The sequence below is a fragment of the Bos mutus genome, chromosome 7 (assembly GCF_027580195.1).
Source record: "Bos mutus isolate GX-2022 chromosome 7, NWIPB_WYAK_1.1, whole genome shotgun sequence".
In the NCBI taxonomy this organism is placed as follows: domain Eukaryota; kingdom Metazoa; phylum Chordata; class Mammalia; order Artiodactyla; family Bovidae; genus Bos; species Bos mutus.
In genome coordinates this window covers 48,573,742-48,593,319 of record NC_091623.1, presented here as the reverse complement: position 1 = coordinate 48,593,319, position 19,578 = coordinate 48,573,742, and the positions used below count along the sequence as shown (strand labels likewise).

The following is a 19,578-nucleotide window of genomic DNA, read 5'->3' as shown; positions in this document are numbered from 1 at the left end:
AATTGAATGATTTGGAGGACTGACAACATGAATTTCTAGAAAAAAAAATTTCTTTTGCTGCTGTCTTAGGTATGGTGAAGACTTAAGAAGTCCTAAGTACTGATTGGCTGCCAGATTCCTTCTGCATTCACAGGTGTCTTGAAGCTATTGCATACCAGAAACCATAGATGGCACATCTGTTCTTGCTGTTGTTCAGTCCCTAAGTCACATCTGACTCTTTGTGACCCCGTGGACCGCAGCACAGCAGGCTCCTCTGTCCTCTACTGTCTTCCTGAGTTTGCTCAAATTCACATCCATTGAGTCAGTGACGCTATCTAACCATTTCATCTTCTGCCACCCCCTTCTCCTTTAGCCTTCAATCTTCCCTCAGCATCAGGGTCTTTTCCAGTGAGTCGGCTCTTCACATCAAGTGGCCAAATACTAGGGCTTTGGCTTCAGCATCAGTCCTTCCAATGAATATTTAGAGTTGATTTCCTTTAGGATGGACTGGTTTGATCTTCCTGCGGTCCAAGGGACTCTCAGGAGTCTTCTTCAGCACAATTAAAAAGCACCATTCTCCAGCGCTCACCCATCTTAATGGTCCAGCTCTCACATCCGTACATGACCAGTGGAGAAACATAGCTCTGACTGTGTGGACTTTGGCAGCAAAGTGATGTCTCTGCTTTTTAATATGCTGTCTAGGTTTGTCATTGGAGAAGGCAATGGCAACCCACTCCAGTGTTCTTACCTAGAGAATCCCAGGGACGGGAGCCTGGTGGGCTGCCGTCTATGGGGTCGCACAGAGTTGGACACGACTGAAGCGACTTAGCAGCAGTAGCAGCAACAGGTTTCTCATAGCTTTCCTTCCAAGGAGCAAGCGTCTTTTAATCTCACGGCTGAAGTCACTGTCCACAGTGGTTTTGGAGCCCAAGAAAAGAAAATCTATCACTTTTCCCCCTTCTATTATTTGCCATGAAGTGATGGGACCTGATGCCATGATCTTAGTTTTGAATGTTGAGTTCTAAGCCAGATTTTTCAAACTCCTCTTTCACCCTTATCAAGAGGCTCTTTAGTTCCTCTTCCCTTTCTGCCATTAGAGGGGTGTCATCTGCATATCTGAGCTTATCGATACTTCTCCCAGCAATCTTGATTCCAGCTTGTGCTTCTTCCAGCCTGGAATTGCACATGATGTACTCTGCATATAAGCTAAATAAGCAGGGTGACAATATCCAATGCACTCCTTTCCCAATTTTGAACCAGTTCATTGTTCCATGTCCCGTTTTAACTGCAGCTTCTTGACCTGCATACAGGTTTCTCAGGAGACAGGTATGGTTGTCTGGTATTCCCATCTCTTAAAGAATTTTCCACAGTTTGTTGTGATCCACATAATCAAAGGCTTTAGCGTAGTCAATGAAGCAGAAGTAGATGTTTTTCTGTAATTTTCTTGCTTTCTCTATGATTCAGCAAATGTTGGCAATTTGATCTCTGGTTCCTGTGCCTTTTCTAAACCCAGATTGTACATCTGGAAGTTCTTAGTTCACATACTGCTGAAGCCTGGCTTGAAGGACTTTGAGCATAACCTTACTGCTTCTGCTGTTTAGTCGCTTCAGTTGTGTCTGACTCTGTGCGACTCTATGGACTGCATCCCGCCAGGCTCCTCTGTCTATGGGGATTCTCCAGGCAAGAGTACTAGAGAGGGTTGCCTTGCCCTCCTCCAGGGGATCTTTGTGACCCAGGGATCGAACCCAGGTCTCCTGCATTGCAGGCAGATTCTTTACCATTGAGGCACCAGGGGAGCCCAGTGTGAAATGAGGGCAACTGTATAGTAGTTTGAACATTCTTTGGCATTGCTCTTCTTTGGGATTGGAATGAAAACTGATCTTTTCTAGTCTTGTGCCCACTGCTGAGTTTTCCAAATTTGCTGGCCTACTGAGCATAGCACTTTGGCAACATGAGATGGCGCATCAGGAGGGTGATTTATTCAAAAGGAGACAGGCACTGACCTCCTTATCTTTGTGTGTCAGTTGTGATTCATGAACTGACACACAAGGAGGAGGCTTTGGCAGGAATCATCAGCCTGGCACAGCCTGTGTTCTGGATTTGTCCAAAGACTATATGTTGCTATTACGGTACACTCACTTGTATAACTGTGTTAGTCGCTCAGTCGTGCCCTACTCTTTGCGACCCCAAGGACCGCAGCCCGCCAGGCAGGCTTCTCTGTCCATGGGACTTTCCAAGCAAGGATACTGGAATGGGTTGCCATTTCCCTCTCAAGGGGATCTTCCTAACACAGGGATCAAACCCAGGTCTCCTGTACTGCAGGCAGATTCTTTACAGACTGAGCTACCAGGGAAGCCCCACTTTTATAACGCATATGTTTATTTATTTACCATCTATTTAGCTACATTAGGTCTTAGCATGGGGGCTTCAGTAATTGTGGCAGGCAGACTTAGCTGCTCCAAGGCATGTGGGATTTTAGTTCCCTGAGCAGGGATTGAACCCACATTCCCTGCACTGCAAGGCAGATTCTCAACCACTGTACCACCAAGGAAGTCTGGACACTTGCTTTAATTGCCCTTTTTAAGCATTAACATTCCCTTTAGATTAGACAGCTGTGATTCCATTGCACCAATGAAATGTTTTCACTGAGCTCAGTGGATTCACTGTATTTCACTGAAAAAGAGGAAAAAAATCCAGAGTGGGGCTTCTTTGTTATTTTCTATGGACAGATCCCGGGAAGGACCTACAGCTGACTTCACCCTGACGCCAGCCCTGGGATCAGCAGGGCTAGGCTCAACCTGGCCCTGACACCTACTTGCCCTGCAACCCTGGAGCAGCCAATAAGCCGCAGTGAAGCCCCGGTTTCCTTATCAGTGAAGTAGGAGAATGACAACCCTCATCCTGCCGGCCCGGTGAAAACTGCTGTTCAAACCTGAAGACATCCCTGAGCCAGTGACTCTCCACAGGGGTGGAGGAGGTACATTCATGTGTAAGTACGTGCAGAGCCCATGTGTGAACACATGCTGGAAGGGCTCCAGAAACATTCACCCGGCAAACAAATGCACACGTAGACGAGGGCTGCCAGCTCACTGATACCAGGCCCAGCGACAAGACCACCCAGGGCAAGCCTCCTGGAGAGGGGAAACCGAGGCTGAGTTAGTCCAGGGCCAGGCAGAGCTCTGATCTCTGCTGCTGCTGCTGCTAAGGTGCTTCAGTCGTGTCCGACTCTGTGCAACCCCATAGACGGCAGCCCACCAGGCTCCCCCGTCCCTGGGATTCTCCAGGCAAGAACACTGGAGTGGGTTGCCATTTCCTTCTCCCATGCATGAAAGTGAAAAGTGAAAGTGAAGTCGCTCAGTCATGTCCGACTCTCAGCGACCCCATGGACTGCATCCCACCAGGCTCCTCCATCCGTGGGATTTTCCAGGCAACAGTACTGGAGTGGGGTGCCATTGACTGCCCACCTACAAATCTACTTTAGACAAAGCTTACACCTGGGCACACCACAGGCTCTGAAATCAGTGGGCAAATGCGAGCAACAGCACGGTGCCCAGGCCTAACCTTTCACCAGGAGCCGCGCCTGGGACTGGGCCTGGCCAATGTCACAGGTGTAGGTGTCACTGTCTGCCTTCTCCAGGGCGCTGATGGTGAGCCGCAAGGTCAGGCCCTCCTGGCTGGGCGCGTGCTTCCCCGAGGCCTGCAGCTCCGTGAGGCCCTTGCGCCAGGCCACGGAGACCGCGGGGCGCTCCGTCTTGCAGGTGAACGTGGCTGTGCCCTTCTCCTCCACGTGCAGGTCAGCCAACGGCTCCGTGAACCGGTTTGCCTTTTCTGGTGGAGGGGCAAGAATGAATGCGAGGGTGAGGCCTGTGCAGATGCCACGCAGGCCCTCAGGACGGGAAATCATTCCCATCACAGGTGGTTCTCCTGGCCCATCCACAGACCCTCAGGGACCTGGGCGAGTCCCTTATCTGCTGGGTGCCTCTCCCTTCCTACCTGGGACAGAACGGCTCCCAGGGGGCAGCCCCAGGCTCTCATGGGGTTTACCTTCCACTTGGAGACTGGCTGTGCTTTTGGAAGACTCCGTCTCACATGTGTATTTGCCCGAGTCTTTGAGTGTGGCTGCATGGATGACCAGCGAGGCCCGAGTGCCTTCAGTGAGCAGGTCATACTTCTGACTCTTGCGGATGGCCTTCCCATCCTTCAACCAGCGCACCGGGGTCCCCTCCCGTGACAGCTCACACCTCAGCACCACATCCTCACCCAGCATGGCCTGCTGGTCTTCCAGTGGCTTCATAATGTCAACTGACCTCTCTGAAAAGAACAGATATGGTGCCTGATAAGGCCTGGCCATAGCTCCACCCATGACCATGGCCCTAGCCATGCCTGGGGTTAAGACAAGGCAAGCGTTCAAGAGCTACCAGGCTCTGGAGGTTGAGACCACAGAACCCACAGCTCTAAAACTTCCAACTCTGGAACCTCAGGCCCAGGGACCTCAGAGCCCTGGAATGCCAGGGGAGGACCCTGGGAAAAAGAGCTGTTAGACTATAGAATCATCACTGTTCAGAGCTCTGTAACTCAAAGCATGGCCATGAGCTGAGCTTCACCCACTGGCACCAAGTATTTATGCTGGAAGTAGCAGCTCATAAATTTCAGTGGCAATTTCACTATCAACATGAGCCATACACCTTGGAAGCTACCACAGCATTTGAACCACGGACTGAAGATTACAAACCCTGCTCCTGCCCAAAGGCTCCAGAACCTCATCCTAAAGGGTAATCCTGGTTGTCCACGCAGTTCTGGATGACCAGAACCCCCCAGTTCTCCAACAGATGCCTCTAGGTGCTCAGCAGGGCCTGGGGAGGCAGTGCCTAGACACAAACCCTTGCAGCTTCCAAGCCCAGGACCCCGGCTCCAGGCTTCCTGGGAAGAGCCCAGGCTCAGGAGCTCGCAAAGCAGCCCCTGGACACACCCCCTTGACCTGCCCCAACCAATCAGTCCCTGCTGCCATCACTCACCCACCTTTGACGATGAGTGAGGCCTTGGAGGTGAGGCCCCGCACAGAGAAGACCACCTCCCCAGCGTCACTTGGCACGGCATCTCGGATAGCTAGAGTGTACTTGCGGCCCTGGCGCGTGGCACAGAAGCGGCCAGAGCTGCCCACTGTTTTCCCGCTCACTGTCCACTCAGCCACGTCGCCAGTGTCCTCATGGGATAGGATGCACTCGAAGCTGCAGCTCTCGCCCTCCAGCACCTCCACTGTCTTCAGCCTCTTGGTGATGCCCACGTGCAGCTCTGCGGGCCATGGGAGACAGCTGTCACGCCCCACGAGACAGGCACCATCAACTGACAGCAGCCTCAGGCAGACCCCAGGAGGGGCACGCCCCTGGATGACCCGCATACCCCCCTCTCCAGCCCCGCTCCCAGGAGGCCTCCTGCCTCTCTCAGCAAGGGTTCTCTCGGCCTCCCGCCGGCCACACCCTGGAAGTCAGATGGCTGACGGCTGTGAGTGGCGACCAGGATGACTCCCTTCACATTTACTAGAGAATAACTGGGTGGCGAGAATAAGCACCACCGAGTTGCCACCAGCTTACACGCTCCATTAAAAAGAACAGCTCCCCCAAATGCAGGGGAATCCAGCTCTAAGACAAACCCACCACACCACCCTTCCCCTTCCTGTCTCATCACAAACTGGCCAGACCATCAGGGACCAGCCAGGGGGTCACTGGGCAACACGCCTGCCAAACACATGAGAGGGGAAAGGACTCGGGGAGTGGAGTCAGGACAGACATACACGGGACCTCGGGGACCCGCCAGAACCATGCCCAGACGGGAAGGAGCCTGGGAAGAGAAAGGTGACCTGCCCACAGCCACCTTCACCAGGAGGTGCCATGGCCTGGGCATCCTCCGGGGCACCCTCTGCCTGACATCACAGCCTCTCTCATGCACCACCCTCCTGACGCATCCCTCTGGGGCTCCTGTGCCTTCCCACACATCCCCAGGTGCAGAGGGAAGCTTCCAGCCTCCGCTGAATCCTTTAGCCCCTGGGACTTGATCAAGCAGGGCCAGTCTATCTCCCAGGCTTTGCTCTGTTGCCTGTTACCCCTGGCCCACCTGCCTGCACCTGGGCCTTCTAAGACCCTGTCGAGGCCACTCCTTCAGGAGTCTGCCCTGATCTCCCCAGGCTCAGCAGAGCAGACCCTGGCCTCTGAAGCGGGTGGGTGTCCTGAGCACAGGCACGCCCAGAGCCACGCCCCGGTGCCCTGGCCCCACATCTGCAGCTGGCGCAGCACGCACCATGCACGCTGACACGGGCACGGGTCTCATCAGTGCCCACGTGGCAGGTGTACAGGCCAGCATCCTCCCGAGTCAGGCTGTGCACCACGAGGCCTCGCGTGCCCGCCGTGTGCAGGAAGTCGTACTTGTCACTGGGACCCAACTCCACACCGTCCTTCCGCCACACCACGTGGGCTTGGTGGTCAGAAACCTCACACTGCAAGGTCAGTCTGCCCCGCTCCTCTGCAGACACATCGTCCAACGCCTTCAGGAACACCACCGGCTTCCCTGCAGGAAGAGCGTGGGCGACTCAGGGGACCAACTGCCGCCTCTGGCCCCCTGGGTAAAGGGTGCGTGTCCCAAGGGTCCCCACGGACCACACACAGCCACCTCACCTCTGACCGCCAGGTGGGCGGAGGCCGCAACCTTGGGGGAGGAGATGCTCACGGTGCCCCTGTCAGCCTGCCGGACCCGCTTCAGCACCAGTGTGTGGCGGCGGCCCTCGTGGGTGATCTCATGGAAGCTGTCGTTAAAGACCGGTGTCCCGTTGAGCAACCAGTCCACTTCTTCGTCCTCGTGGGACAGCTCGCAGGAGAAGCAGGCACGGCCCTCCTCCGCGACCTCCACGTCCTCCAGCGGCTGCGTCACCGTCACCTTCCGTTCTGCCGGGAGCATGAGGCGGCATCAGCGTGACCGCAGCTGCTGCTTCCTCTAGAGACCCCCTGGGGCCCACGCCCCCCCTCTCTACCTTCCACAGTGACCTCCTAGAGACCCTCTGGGGCCCACATCCCCTCTTTCTCTACCTTCCACAGTGACCTCCTAGAGACCCCCTGGGGCCCACGCCCCCTCTCTCTACCTTCCACAGTGACCTCCTAGAGACCCTCTGGGGCCCACGCCCCCTCTCTCTACCTTCCACAGTGACTTCCGCGCTGCTCTGGGCGCTGCCAGCCTGGCACCGGTAGACCCCAGCGTCGTCAGGGGTGAGCCGCAGGACACGCAGCTCCGCCATGTGGCCCTCCAGCCTCATCTTGAACTTGCTGGATGGCGCCAGGGGCGTCTCCTCCTTGTACCACTGCACAGCCTTGGGGGGAGGCTTGAAGTCACAGGACAGGACGACGGACTGCATCTCCCGCCCCACCTTGGGCTCCAGGGGCCGTGTGAGCACCACAGGAATGTCTGCCGTGGGAAAGCAAAGAGGGAAGCAGGCATAAAGTGGGCCAGACCACGAGGCCGGAACCCCCGCCCCCCAGGCCCTGTCCACCCTCAGCCGAGCCATCGGGCGGCACCCTCTCACCAGAGACCACCAGGGAGGCGGTGGAGCGCGATTTGCCGATGGTGAAGTGCACCGGCCCCGTCATGGTGGAGTAGGTGCGCCGCAGCGTCAGCCGATGCACCGTGCCCTCCTGCTCTATCCCCACGTCAGGCCCCGCCTGCAGCACCGTCTTCCCCAGGAGCCACTTGGCGGGCCGCACCGAGGGGATGGAGGTCTCACACTCGAACCAGGCGGGCGCCGGCTCCATCACTGTCACATCCTGCAGGCCCCGCACGACCACGATGGACTGCTCTGTGGACGAGGGCCAGTCAGTGGGGCAGTCCCACGGGAGGGTCGTGAGCCCCGCCCCTGCACCTCTGCAGGCCCTGCTCCTGGGAACAGACTTTCTCGAGCACAGTCACATCCTCTTGGGAGCACCCTGAGGCCACCAGTCAGGCCCTTCTCAGAGTTGTGTTCAGCTCTATGCAACCCTATGGACTGTAGCCTACCAGGCTCCTCCGTCCATGGGATTCTCCAGGCAGGAATACTGGAGTGGGTTGCCCTGCCCTCCTCCAGGGGATCTTCCCCACCCAGGGACCGAACCCAGGCCTCTTATGTCTCCTGCACTGGCAGGCGGTTCTTTACCACTAGCGCGACCTGGGAAGCCCGAGCCTCCAAGTGCCAAAGGCCACAACCCTTCTCCTGGGGAAAAAAGGAACAGCTTCCACCCGGCCCCGCCCAAACCTTCTACGAAGAACTGTGCACTGGTCTTCACGTCGCCAGCATCACACGTGTAGGTGTCCTCGTCCTCGGGCTGGACGGCGTTGATGACCAGCTTGCGGTAGAGGCCGTCACTGACCATCTCGTACTTGGCTCCGGGATGGAGCTCCACGCTACCCTTGAACCACCGCACCTGGGCACTGGCCCTGGACATCTGGCACTCAAGCACGCCGCGGTGCTTCTCCATGGCGATCTTATCCCGCAGCGGGCGGAGGATGGACACAGGCAGCTCTGGGAGTATAGCCCGCGGGATCAGAGTGGGCACAGTGAGCCCAAACCCCCAGGACGGGGTGCTTGGGCTGTGCATCTTCCCACCAGCCAACCTGGGACCCCATGCTCAGGCTAAAAAGAGCCCAGCGACCCGCCCGCCAGAGCCAGCGGGCAGCGCAGCAGAGTCTCACCCTCAGGCTGGCCTGGGATGTGCTGCTCACCTCTGACCACAAGGACTTGTCCAGGGGGCCCTTGGCATGTGCGTGCCTGCCCCACCCAGACATCCCATCCATCCCCTCGCCACACGGCCTTACCCTCACCCTGCACACCCCGAATCCTCTGCACCCTGTCCCCTCCATACGTATCCAATACCGGGCCCCTACCTGCAGCCTGTTCCCAGGCCCTTTCTCCCTCCTGCCCCCCGTCACCTTGACTGTCACCAAGTTCACCAGACAAAAGGCTTGTACGCTCACCTCCTGCCGGGCCTCACACCCTTTCTCTCCAGCATTTGCTGAGGTCCCAGGAGGGAGAATTTACTGGTAACTACATGTTCAACAAAGAAGGAGACCGCAAGACTGCCTCCTCTAGTCCACTTTCTTCCTGCTGAGGAGGGAATACCCATTTCCCTCCTCCTGGGTCATTTCTAACCTCATTCCGGGAGGGACCCCAGGACAAAGACAGCGGGCCTTCCAGCCCTGTAAGACTCAGCACATGTACTTGTCCACACAGACACTGTCCAGCCCATGCCTTGTTCGGGGTTCCCATTACCTTTTACTCGGAGCTGGGCTCGCGATTCTGCATTTTCCGCTACAAACTTGATTTCCCCTGCATCTTCCACCAGGACTCTCCGATAGATGAGAGTGTATGTCCTTCCTGGGGACAAAGCCCACTCAGGACTAAAGGGCAGGGTGGCCCGGGGATGGGGAGGGGTGGCCTGGGGGCAGGAAGTGGGGAGGACCCCTGCTTTGGCCCCCACTGTCCCCGTCTCACCTTCCTGGCGGATCCTCACGTTGTCACTGGGCCGCAGCTTACTGCCCTCCCAGAACCACTGCGCAGGCACCTCATCGTGGGAGACCTCACAGGAGAAGGTGGCGCCCTCTTTCTCCACCACTTCCACATCCTCCAGAGGCCTCACGATCTGCACATTCCGGCCTAGGGCACAGAGTAGGCCCCGCTACACCCCGAGGCACAGGCGTCCTATCTGACCACCACCCCGCCCAGCTTGCTGACGGGGTACAGGCTGGGCACAAGGGCAGAACCAGAGGGCCAAGCACTTGCTGGGGGTCGCAGTAGGGGGCCAGGAGGTCCTTGCAGCCACCCGCCCAGCCCTCACCTTGCACCTTCAGGGAGGCCGAGCTCTGAGCATCGTGGGCATCGCACACATACACGCCCTGGTCTCCGAGCTCACATCGGTAAATGACGAGACTCCTGCAGGCCCCCTGGGCCATCATGCCCATGGTCTTGCTTACCCGCAGTTCCACATTGTCCTGTGAAGGAACGGGCCGAGTCAAGGGCTGGTACTGCCCAGCAGAGCGATCTGACACTTGCCCACCCCTGGTGAGAGGCAAGAGGGGGCAGAGAAGTTTGCGGGCACCTTCAACCAGCGCACATCCACATTGGGGCGTGAGAGCTCACAGTCCAGGGCCACCTTTTCCTTCTCTGTGGCCACCACGTCCTGCAGAGGGCGGACGAACTTCACAGGCAGCTCTGGGAAGACAGGAGCGAAGTGCTGAGAAGCAGGGCCTCCATGCGGGGACAGGGTCTGAACTGGCTGGAGTCACTCAGCTGGTTTTAGGAAGGAGTCCCCTCCCCTACGATGCCCCACCTGCCTCCCTGGCACCGTAGGGACAGGGGCAGGCACCTTGGAGTGAGTGCTGCCCCACCCATAAGCACCCACCAGTGACCACCAGATGAGCAGAGGTGTGCACGCCCTCCGCCCTGAAGGCCACCAAGCCACCGTCCTGCCGCTGCAGCCGTGACAGCGTGAGGGTGTGTGTGGGGCCGTGCACCGCCAGCTGGCAGTTGGGTCCTGGCTGGAGCCGAAGACCGTCTCGAGTCCAGTTGCCCTCCACGTCAGCGTGGGACAGCTCTACTTCCATGGTGGCCGTGCCCTGCTCCTGCGCCTCCACGGCCTGCAGGCCCCGCACGAGCCGGACCTGGCGCACTACGGGACAAATAAGGGGAAGGATGAGCCACTGCAGCAAGACCCTGGCCCTCGGGCCAGCCCGAGTCACGCCCCCAGGGAGCCTCACTGTGCCCTGGTGGGGAGGCCTCCCCGCCCCTCACTCCCTTCCCCTCCTCCCCGGCCCCTGCCAAGTGCAGGGTCTTCTTCCCTTTTCCCTCTTTCCCAAGGCTCTGCCCCCAGACGGAGGTCCCCTCTCCTCCTACCCTCTCTACCTCCTCAATGCTCAACCCTTGGACCAAGCTCGCCTAGCTGCTCACTTTCCACAGTCAGCTTGGCCTGTGTCTTGTCGTCTGGTGTCTCGCAGCCATAGAAGCCACGGTCAGCGAAACCCACACCGTGGAGAACCAGACGGTGACGTGCACCCTCGGCGTGGATCTCCACTTTCTCGCCCGACGCGAGTGCTACAGCATTGCGTGTCCACTTGACCTCTGGCCACGGCCGAGTCAGCTCCACCTCCATGGTCACTGAGCTCCGCTCCTCCACGGTCTGTGGCTCCAGCTTCTTTCTGAACGACACTGGAGCCTCTGCAGTCATGAGAGAAGGAGATCACCAGAGCCACTGTTTACTCTCGGAAAAGCAAGGCAGAGGGACCCGGGCCCTGACCCCTAGCCAGCAGACCTGCCCTCCACCACATTCTGACTCCGAGCTACGGAAGACCTTGGCCATTCTCAGCGCTCAGCTGCACGTGTGCGCAGGTATGATTTTATGGGTGGATAACAGCACTTCAGCTGGAGGAAGGCATGGCAACCCACTCCAGTATTTTTGCCTGGAGAATCCCATGGACAAAGAAGCCTGACAGGCTACCGTCCACGGGGTCACAGGGAGTCGGACACGACTGAGCGACTGAGCACACACACAACCACACTTCAGGAGGGCTTCTTCTTGCCCAGTCCCCCTCCCACCTACTGCTCCCCTCTTCTGAACACCCTCCTGCCATGCCCATAACAGCCTGAAACTCCTCAGTGCGGCTGGTGAGCAGAAGCATAGGGATACAGAGAGCTCTTGAGACAGGCAGACTCCGAGCCCCCAGACCAGCTGCACCCTGTTCAACTAGGCCCTGGGTGCACCACATTAAGGAAGAGAAATGTTCGAGTCCTCCTCCCAGACTCAGGTTGTGCCATGGGCAGAAGTGAATCTGCCCATTTAACTCCCTTCCGCATGAGATGGCTTGGCTCCCCTGGGGTAAAGTTCTGGTTCTCCCCACACAACCTGGCTTCAGTGAGCCAAGCGCATCCCCATCCCCTGCATATGCCTGCCCACCTTGCCATCTCTCCCACCTCTGGGCTCAGCAAGGGTCCTTTCCCTAGGAAGACCCCCTGGATCACGACCTCTGCCCACTCTCCCTCCAGGTGTGCACTGCAAGAGTTTACCATCTCCCCTTCGGAGCAGGTGCCTGGCCCCATGGTCCCACTCTGCAGCTGATAAACCCACATCCTCTGAAGTCAGCCCAAGGTGCTGGATCCAGGCTGGCAGCAGGGTGTATCAGTACAGCCATCTGGGAACCAGCTCACTAGGAGAAGCTGGTACAAGAAGCTGTGGCGCCCTCCCTGCCGCCCCACAAGCTCACCTCGGACCCGGAGGGCAGCCGTGGACTGGATGCCCTCAGCCTGTGCAGTGACCTGGCCGGCATCCTCCAGGGCCAGGCTTAAGATGGTCAGGCTGTGGCTGGCACCCTTCTGCGAGATGAGAAACTTCTCACTGGACTGTAGTTGGACACCGTCTCGGAACCATGTGACCGCCACGTCGCTGGGGGTCACCACGCACTGGAAAGTGGCCTCGCTCCCCTCCTCCGCAACCACCGCACTCAGCCCAGACGTGAACTTGACCACGCGGGGTACTGTGGACAGGGGCTCCACTTGAGATACAGACAGGATAGGCGGGGCCTCCCCCTCTTGCAGACTCCGCGGAAGGACACCTCTTCCAGGAAGCCTCCCAAGAATGCTCCGCCGAGCTACCCACCCTCCCCGGCGACTCAGCCCGCAGACCTGGCACACGCATACCGATAACAGTGAGCATGGCGCTGGTGTGGTCGTCGCGGCTCTCACACACGTACTCCCCTGCATCCTCTGCCCGCAGGCCCGACACCGTGAGCGAGCGCCGAGGCCCCGCAGCCGCCATCTGGAAGCGTTTGCCGGACCGGAGTTGCGTGCTTCCGTGGCGCCACACCACCTCAGCCTGCGCAGGGCTCAGCTCACAGACCAGCGTCACTGTGCCGCCCAGATCCCCGCTCACGGGCTCCAGGGGGCGGCAAAACTTGGCAGCCACCTCTAGGGGAGGGGAGGGGATGTCAGCCTGGCAGGGTTCAGGCCGCGGGACCAGCTCCGAGCCGCCTGGTTGCACGCCCGGAGCCGCACCCAGTCTCCACTCCAGGATGCTGCCAACAAGGGGTTCCCAGAGGACCACCCCATGGAGCTGCTCACCTTCCACCTGTACCGGGAAGTCCTGCCCCTCTGTGCCCACGCGGCAGCTGTAGACAGCGCTGTCCAGGGTCTGTGCCCCACGCATGGTCAGGGTGTGGGTGTCCCCTAGGCTGGCCATCTCGTGCCGCTTGCTGCGGCGAATCTCCACACCATCTTTGAACCACGTCACCGTGGCCACAGACGGCGTGGCCAGAGTGGCTGTCAGGATGATGTCCTCGTGTTCCCTGACCACCAGCGGTTCCCTGCGTCTGGGTTTCTCTGGGGCCGGGGGCTCAAACTCCGGCTCTGGGCAGGGGGATAACAAAGGAGCATTAGACAGGGGACCCTCTCACCCTTGACCTGAATACCAGCCCCGTCCAGGCCACGCGGTGGGAGACTTGAAATGAAACTGCCTAGGCTGTCCGCCTCTCCACCCCGGCCTCTCTTCTGAGCAAGCCAGCAAGGAACGCCTCAGGGCCACACTCCGCCTGCCAGGCACCATCCAGGCTCCCAGGGGCAGCACAGGGCAGTGAGGAGGAGCCACCTGGGACCACAGGCCTGGGGGCCACAAGCTCTGTCCACCAAGAGCTCAGAGTCCAGGATCCCTGCCCCACCCCAAGGGGCGCTGGGCCCCACGAGCAGCTAAGGCAGGGAAAGCGGGGCACATGATGACCCTGATGCAGCCTGGGGCTGGGCCAGCATTCCAGAAGGGCAGGATGGAGCGGGGACAGGAAGGGCAGCAGAGGAGGACAAGCTCAGTAGAGGAACCCCCTGTGGGGAGGGGAGAGGCCAGGCAAAGACTGAGACTGTGAAATAGCCTGAGTGCCTCCAGCAGCAGGGGAAAGGCCAGGGCCGAGAAGCGGGAGAGGGAGACCCTGGGAGGGGGCCTAAGAGGGTCCCTGTGAGGGCTGATCCAGGGGACCGCCTGGAAAGACCATGCTGGCTGCAGGATCAGATGCCAGGACCACAGCTGGGGACAGAGACAGGGTCATTGAGCTCAGGACTCCGAAACCCAGTGATGTCACCAGGAGCAGGAGGGACAGGAGCAAGCAGGCAATATACCGGCTTGGCTCAGGCCCAGGACAGAATGGGCATCTGAGCAGAGGCCAACACAACAGGCTGACCTAAATACAGCTGGACGGTCAGGGGCCCGAGCCGAGACAGGGGCGCCAGACCCAGTGAAGGCAGGGGTGTTCAAGGCCAGAAGTGCCCCAGAGCAGGGCTCCACAGCTGCCCAGGAAGACTTAATATGGGAATAGTGCCCCTGCTGACCACAGACAGAGAATGGCCATTTCAGCAGCCTGCAGATGGCTGAGAAAGCCTCTGTGGCAGGTTTCACACTGGGAAAGGTATGGATGTGGCGGAGAGAAGCGGGAATCTGGGGGAGCAGATGTCAAGAGTGTCCTGGACTCGGGGCTCTGGCAGGCGTCCTGCCACTCAAGGGCCTTGCAGGGAGACAGAGCCCTGGAGCTGACTGCATCCATGGAGAACCCAGCAGAGGACCCAGCATCCCCCGCACTCACACCCCCCCACCCAGCCTTGGCACCCACCTGTGACATCCAGGTGGAAGGAGACCTTCTGGCCCCTGGCCTCGCAGCTGTACTCCCCGGCGTCCGCCTTGCCCGCCTGCTGCACCACCAGCTGCCGGGTGCAGCCCTTGGCCTCCACATGCACTTTCGAGCTCGAACTCAGCTTCTTCCCATCCTTGTACCACGTCACCTCCGTCTGGGCCTGGGCTACCTCGCAGCTCAGTGTGGTGCGGGCACCGGCCTTGGCCTGCACTTCACTGCGTGCCGGCTGCTCCTTGGCAAACACCACCACAGGCTCTGCAGACAAGGAAGGATGCACAGGCTCAGAGACACCATCTAAGTCAGGAATGCAGCAGTATGGAAAGAAGGCCTGGGCAGGTAGGAAGGGGGCTGGGCCCTGCTCCAGGCTCTGTGTTGTCCCATAAGTGCCCACAATTGATCTATACATTCCGTGCGTCCTGCTCCAAGTGGGGGCTCTGGGAAAGATTTCTTCCCTGCACAGATTCCTCTAGGAAAGGAAATGTGGGATCAGGATGCACGTGCCCTTCAACCTTCCTAGATAATGCAGTCTTTCTCACACAGAGAACTCTCCCACCCACAGTGCATGAGCGTTCCTGAGGCTCCATCCTCTCAGTGTCGTCAACTGGTGGCAAGCCGGTAGGGAGCATGGTTGTACTTCCTGAGCTTTCCTTTGCACAGTCCTAACGGCTTACAAAGTGAAGCACCATTTCTCATCTTTTTGGCTTTTGGAGTCTGCCCTTCTTCAGGATCACTGCCAGACGTTTACCGAGTTATCAGTAGCATTGTCTGTCTTTTCCTTCTTCATTTTCAGGAGCTCTTCATATATTTATATTAGAACCTTCACAATTATGGCTGTGTAAATATTTTCTCCATCTTTGTCACTTGCTTCCTTATCTTTTGTGTGTCTTCTGTTGACATAAAGTTCTCAGTTTTAACACAGGCAAGTATGTCAAATGTCCTTTGTGGAACCCTCTTACACTGTTGGTGGGAATGCAAACTAGTACAGCCACTATGGAGAAAAGTATGAAGATTCCTTAAAAAACTGGGAATAGAACTGCCATATGACCTAGCAATCCCACTGCTGGGCATACACACTGAGGAAACCAGAACTGAAAGAGATATGTGTACCCCAGTGTTCACTGAAGCACTGTTTACAACAGCCAGGACACCTGGCTGACTCACTGACTCAAAGAACTGACTCACTGGAAAAGACCCTGATGCTGGGAAAGATTGAAGCCAGGACGAGAAGGGGACGACAGAGGATGAGATGGTTGGATGGCATCACTGACTCGATGGACATGAGATTGAGCAAGGTCCGGGAATTCGTGATGGACAGGGAAGCCTGGAGTTCTTCAGTCCATGGGGTCACAAAGAATTGGACACAGCTGAGTGACTGAACTGAACCGAGGACATGGAAGCAACCTAGATCTCCACTGGCAGATGAACAGATAAGGAAGATGTGGTACATACACACAGTGGAATATTATTCAGCTATAAAAAGGAACGCATTTGAGTCAGTTCTAATTAGGTGGATGAAACTGGAGCCTGTTACACAGAGTGGAAGTAAGTCAGAAAGAGAAACACCAATACAGTATATTGATGCATGTATGTGGAATTTAGAAAGATGATAACAATGATCCTATATGCAAGGCAGCAAAAGACACAGATGTAAAGACTTTTGGACTCAGTGGGAGAAGGTGAGGGTGGGAAGATTTGAGAGAACAGCATTGAAACACGTACATTACCATATGTAAAACAGATAACCAGTGCAAGTTCGATGCATGAAGCAGGGCACTCAAAGCCGACGGCTCTGGGACAACCCAGAGAGATGGGATGGGGAGGGAGGTGGGAGTGTGGTTCAGGATGGGGAGACACATGTGCACCCGTGGCTGATTCATGTCGATGTATGGCAAAACCACCACAATATTGTAAAGCAAGTATACTCCAATTAAAACTAATTAATTTAAAAAAATGTACCCTTTGTGATTAATACATTTATATACTGCTTAAATCTTTTATTACCATCAGGTCATTGCTGCTAAGTCACTTCAGTTGTGTCCGACTCTGTGCGACCCCATAGATGGCAGCCCATCAGGCTGCCCTGTTCCTGGGATTCTCCAGGCAAGAACACTGGAGTGGGTTGCCATTTCCTTCTCCAATGCATGAAAGTGAAAAGTGAAAGTGAAGTCGCTCAGTTGTGTCCGACTCTAGCGACCCCATGGACTGCAGCCCACCAGGCTCCTCCATCCATGGGATTTTCCAGGCAAGAGTACTGGAGTGGGGTGCCATTGCCTTCTCCAAACTTCTATATTGGAGTCTCTAACCCACCGGGAGTTGGTGTCCATGTGTGCTGTGAGAGAGACATCAATTTTTATTATAGAGGAACAGATATAAATATATATACACACACATATATATATATGGTTATATGGCATTTGCACAGTTTATGAAAAAATTACTCTCTACACTACACACTAGCACTACATAGAAAACAGAAAAGGGATGGGAGAGTTTGGTTAAATGCAGGGGTGTTTCAGAGCTCACTATTCTATTTCTTTGTATTTATTCCTGCACTGAAACCCAGCTGTTCACTACTGTAATTTTATAATGTTTGATATCTTGCAGATCAAAGGCTCTCATTTTACGAGTGCTTCCGTTCTACCTGGCCCTCGGAATCAACTTGTCAGTTTTGACAGACACACAGAAGAACTTCCCTTTGGATTTTGATTGGTGGTACGTGTTCAGTTGTGTCCAACTCTTGCAACCCCAAGGACTGTAGCTGGCCAGGCTCCTCTGCCCATGGAGTTCTCCAGGCAAGAATGCCTGGACTGGGATGCCATTTCCTCCTCCAGGGTTTTGAGTAGGAATGGACACCTTCATGCCTTCCATGCATAGCTCACCATTCATTTAGATCTTCACTGCCTCCCTAAAATGTTTAATATCCTCTCTTGGAAGCCTTAAACAAATTTTATTAGACATGGAATTAGAAGCATGATACTTTTGATGCTATGGTAACTGTCTTAAAATATCATTTTCTGACTCTCAGTTGCTAGTACATCAACTTAGAGGCGTTTTCTGTGTATTTTGTATGTGGCGATTATTCTTAACTTTCTTACTAACTTTAAAAATTCTTTCTACTCTCTGCATTAATAATGTTATCATCTAGGAACTCCACTTTTTGCTTTACCTAAATTTTACTTTATATTTTTCCTGACAGTCTCTACAATATTGGATATAAGTTGTGATAGTGGAGCCACTTGAAATGCTCCAGTGAAAAGGAAAGCTTTCAAGGTTTCTCTGCAAGTGTGATGTTTGATGTCATTTTCTTTAGTACTCTGTATCAAATTAAGGATCTATCCGTTTATTACTAGTTCAGTAAGAAGTTATCAAAATGAATGTATGCTGTATTTTATAAAACTCAATCTAGATATGATGTAAACATTTTTTCAAGTACTTTTATTCTGTACTTTTAAAGGCAGGAATATGCTTTTTCTCTTTTAGCTTCTTAATGTTATAGATTGATTTTTCTAATGTTCTGATGTTGAACAATTGCATTCCTGGATTAAGATCTTCATGTATTGCTCCATTCACTTTGCCAATATTTTGTATAGGATTTTGACATTGACATCGATAAAAGATTGACCTGTAATTTAAATTCTTTATACTTTGTCAGATTTGGGTATCAATACTATGGTAGCTACATAAAATGAGTTAAAGAGTGTTATACACACACACACACATATAAATAGACACACACACATATATATCCCTTTTCCATTCTCTTAAAGAATCTCCATGAATAGGAAATAGTTTTCCAGAATATTTCATATAATTTGCCAGTAGAGCCACTGAGCTTAATCTTGTTCTATGAGATTATTTTATTATGGTTCCATTTATCTAAAACATTATAAGACTGTTCAAGTTTATTTCTTCTTGTGTAAGTTTTGATATAGTTTTCTAAGAATTGGCCAATATTTCAAAACTTTTCAAATTTACTTGTGTGAAATAATATCAGGTTTTGATTATAATAATGTCAAAATGATTCACAGTGGATTTCTTGGTATCTAAGTTGACTCATTGGAAAAGACTCTGATGCTGGGAGGGATTGGGGGCAGAGGAGAAGGGGACGACAGAGGATGAGATGGCTGGATGGCATTACCGACTCAATGGACGTGAGTTTGAGTGAACTCCAGGAGTTGGTGATGGACAGGGAGGCCTGGCGTGCTGCGATTCATGGGGTCGCAAAGAGTCGGACACAACTGAGTGACTGAACTTATACTAACTGAACTGATAATATACCTATGAATCAGTATATACTAATACAATATCAAACTGTTACGTGGTGGCACTTAGGAGTCAAGGCAGGGCCACAGCCCACCTCTGTTTGAAGTTAACCTCTCTTAACAAAAGGAAACTAAAGGTAGTCTGCAGACATCTCTGTGAACCAGCTCAGAAGGTACAGAAAGACACGCGTCCTTAGGAAATGCTATGAAACAAATGCTGCTCTACCAGTGAGTACTGCTACTACAGTGCCTCATCTTTAGGAAAGCCTATTGGTGTAGGGAAAGCTCCTTACTACTCTCCATTTCTAAATTTATAAATCAAGCTCCAAAGGGAATCCTGACACAGAATGTACTAACTGGAGGCAAAAGAAAACCAAAATTTGCTTTTAAAAGAATGTATCATATCTCAGAGGCGCATGTCAAAGGCACCAATCCTCTTCTCTTGGTTTACTTTGCACAGACGTTGCAACAGAACAGAAACCTAGATTTTGCAACATTTAGATAGACAGATAACTTCTACAACAATGTGCAAGAAAGAAAGAGTGTCCCATAACAACTAACATAAATTCAGACTTGAGGTAATGCCAAGCATGATTATGTGGCTGAAATCCTCTTATCAGGTTCAAAAAACTACACACATCTCTGATTAGGGAGAATCCTCATACAA

At 54.6% G+C, this 19,578-nt stretch overlaps 1 protein-coding gene across 1 annotated transcript in view; it reads right to left on the bottom strand.

Annotated features, from left to right (window-relative positions):
- The window catches only part of OBSCN (obscurin, cytoskeletal calmodulin and titin-interacting RhoGEF), a 236,110-nt gene that overhangs the window by 88,977 nt on the left and 127,555 nt on the right, over nt 1-19,578 (bottom strand). Inside the window, 18 exon segments of the mRNA XM_070373477.1 lie at nt 3,541-3,807; nt 4,024-4,290; nt 4,999-5,271; nt 6,274-6,540; nt 6,648-6,914; nt 7,162-7,428; nt 7,547-7,816; nt 8,249-8,515; nt 9,263-9,367; nt 9,485-9,646; nt 9,828-9,981; nt 10,089-10,201; nt 10,392-10,658; nt 10,937-11,203; nt 12,247-12,516; nt 12,680-12,946; nt 13,100-13,384; nt 14,629-14,904. Coding sequence (XP_070229578.1) covers nt 3,541-3,807; nt 4,024-4,290; nt 4,999-5,271; nt 6,274-6,540; nt 6,648-6,914; nt 7,162-7,428; nt 7,547-7,816; nt 8,249-8,515; nt 9,263-9,367; nt 9,485-9,646; nt 9,828-9,981; nt 10,089-10,201; nt 10,392-10,658; nt 10,937-11,203; nt 12,247-12,516; nt 12,680-12,946; nt 13,100-13,384; nt 14,629-14,904 — 4,311 coding nt within the window.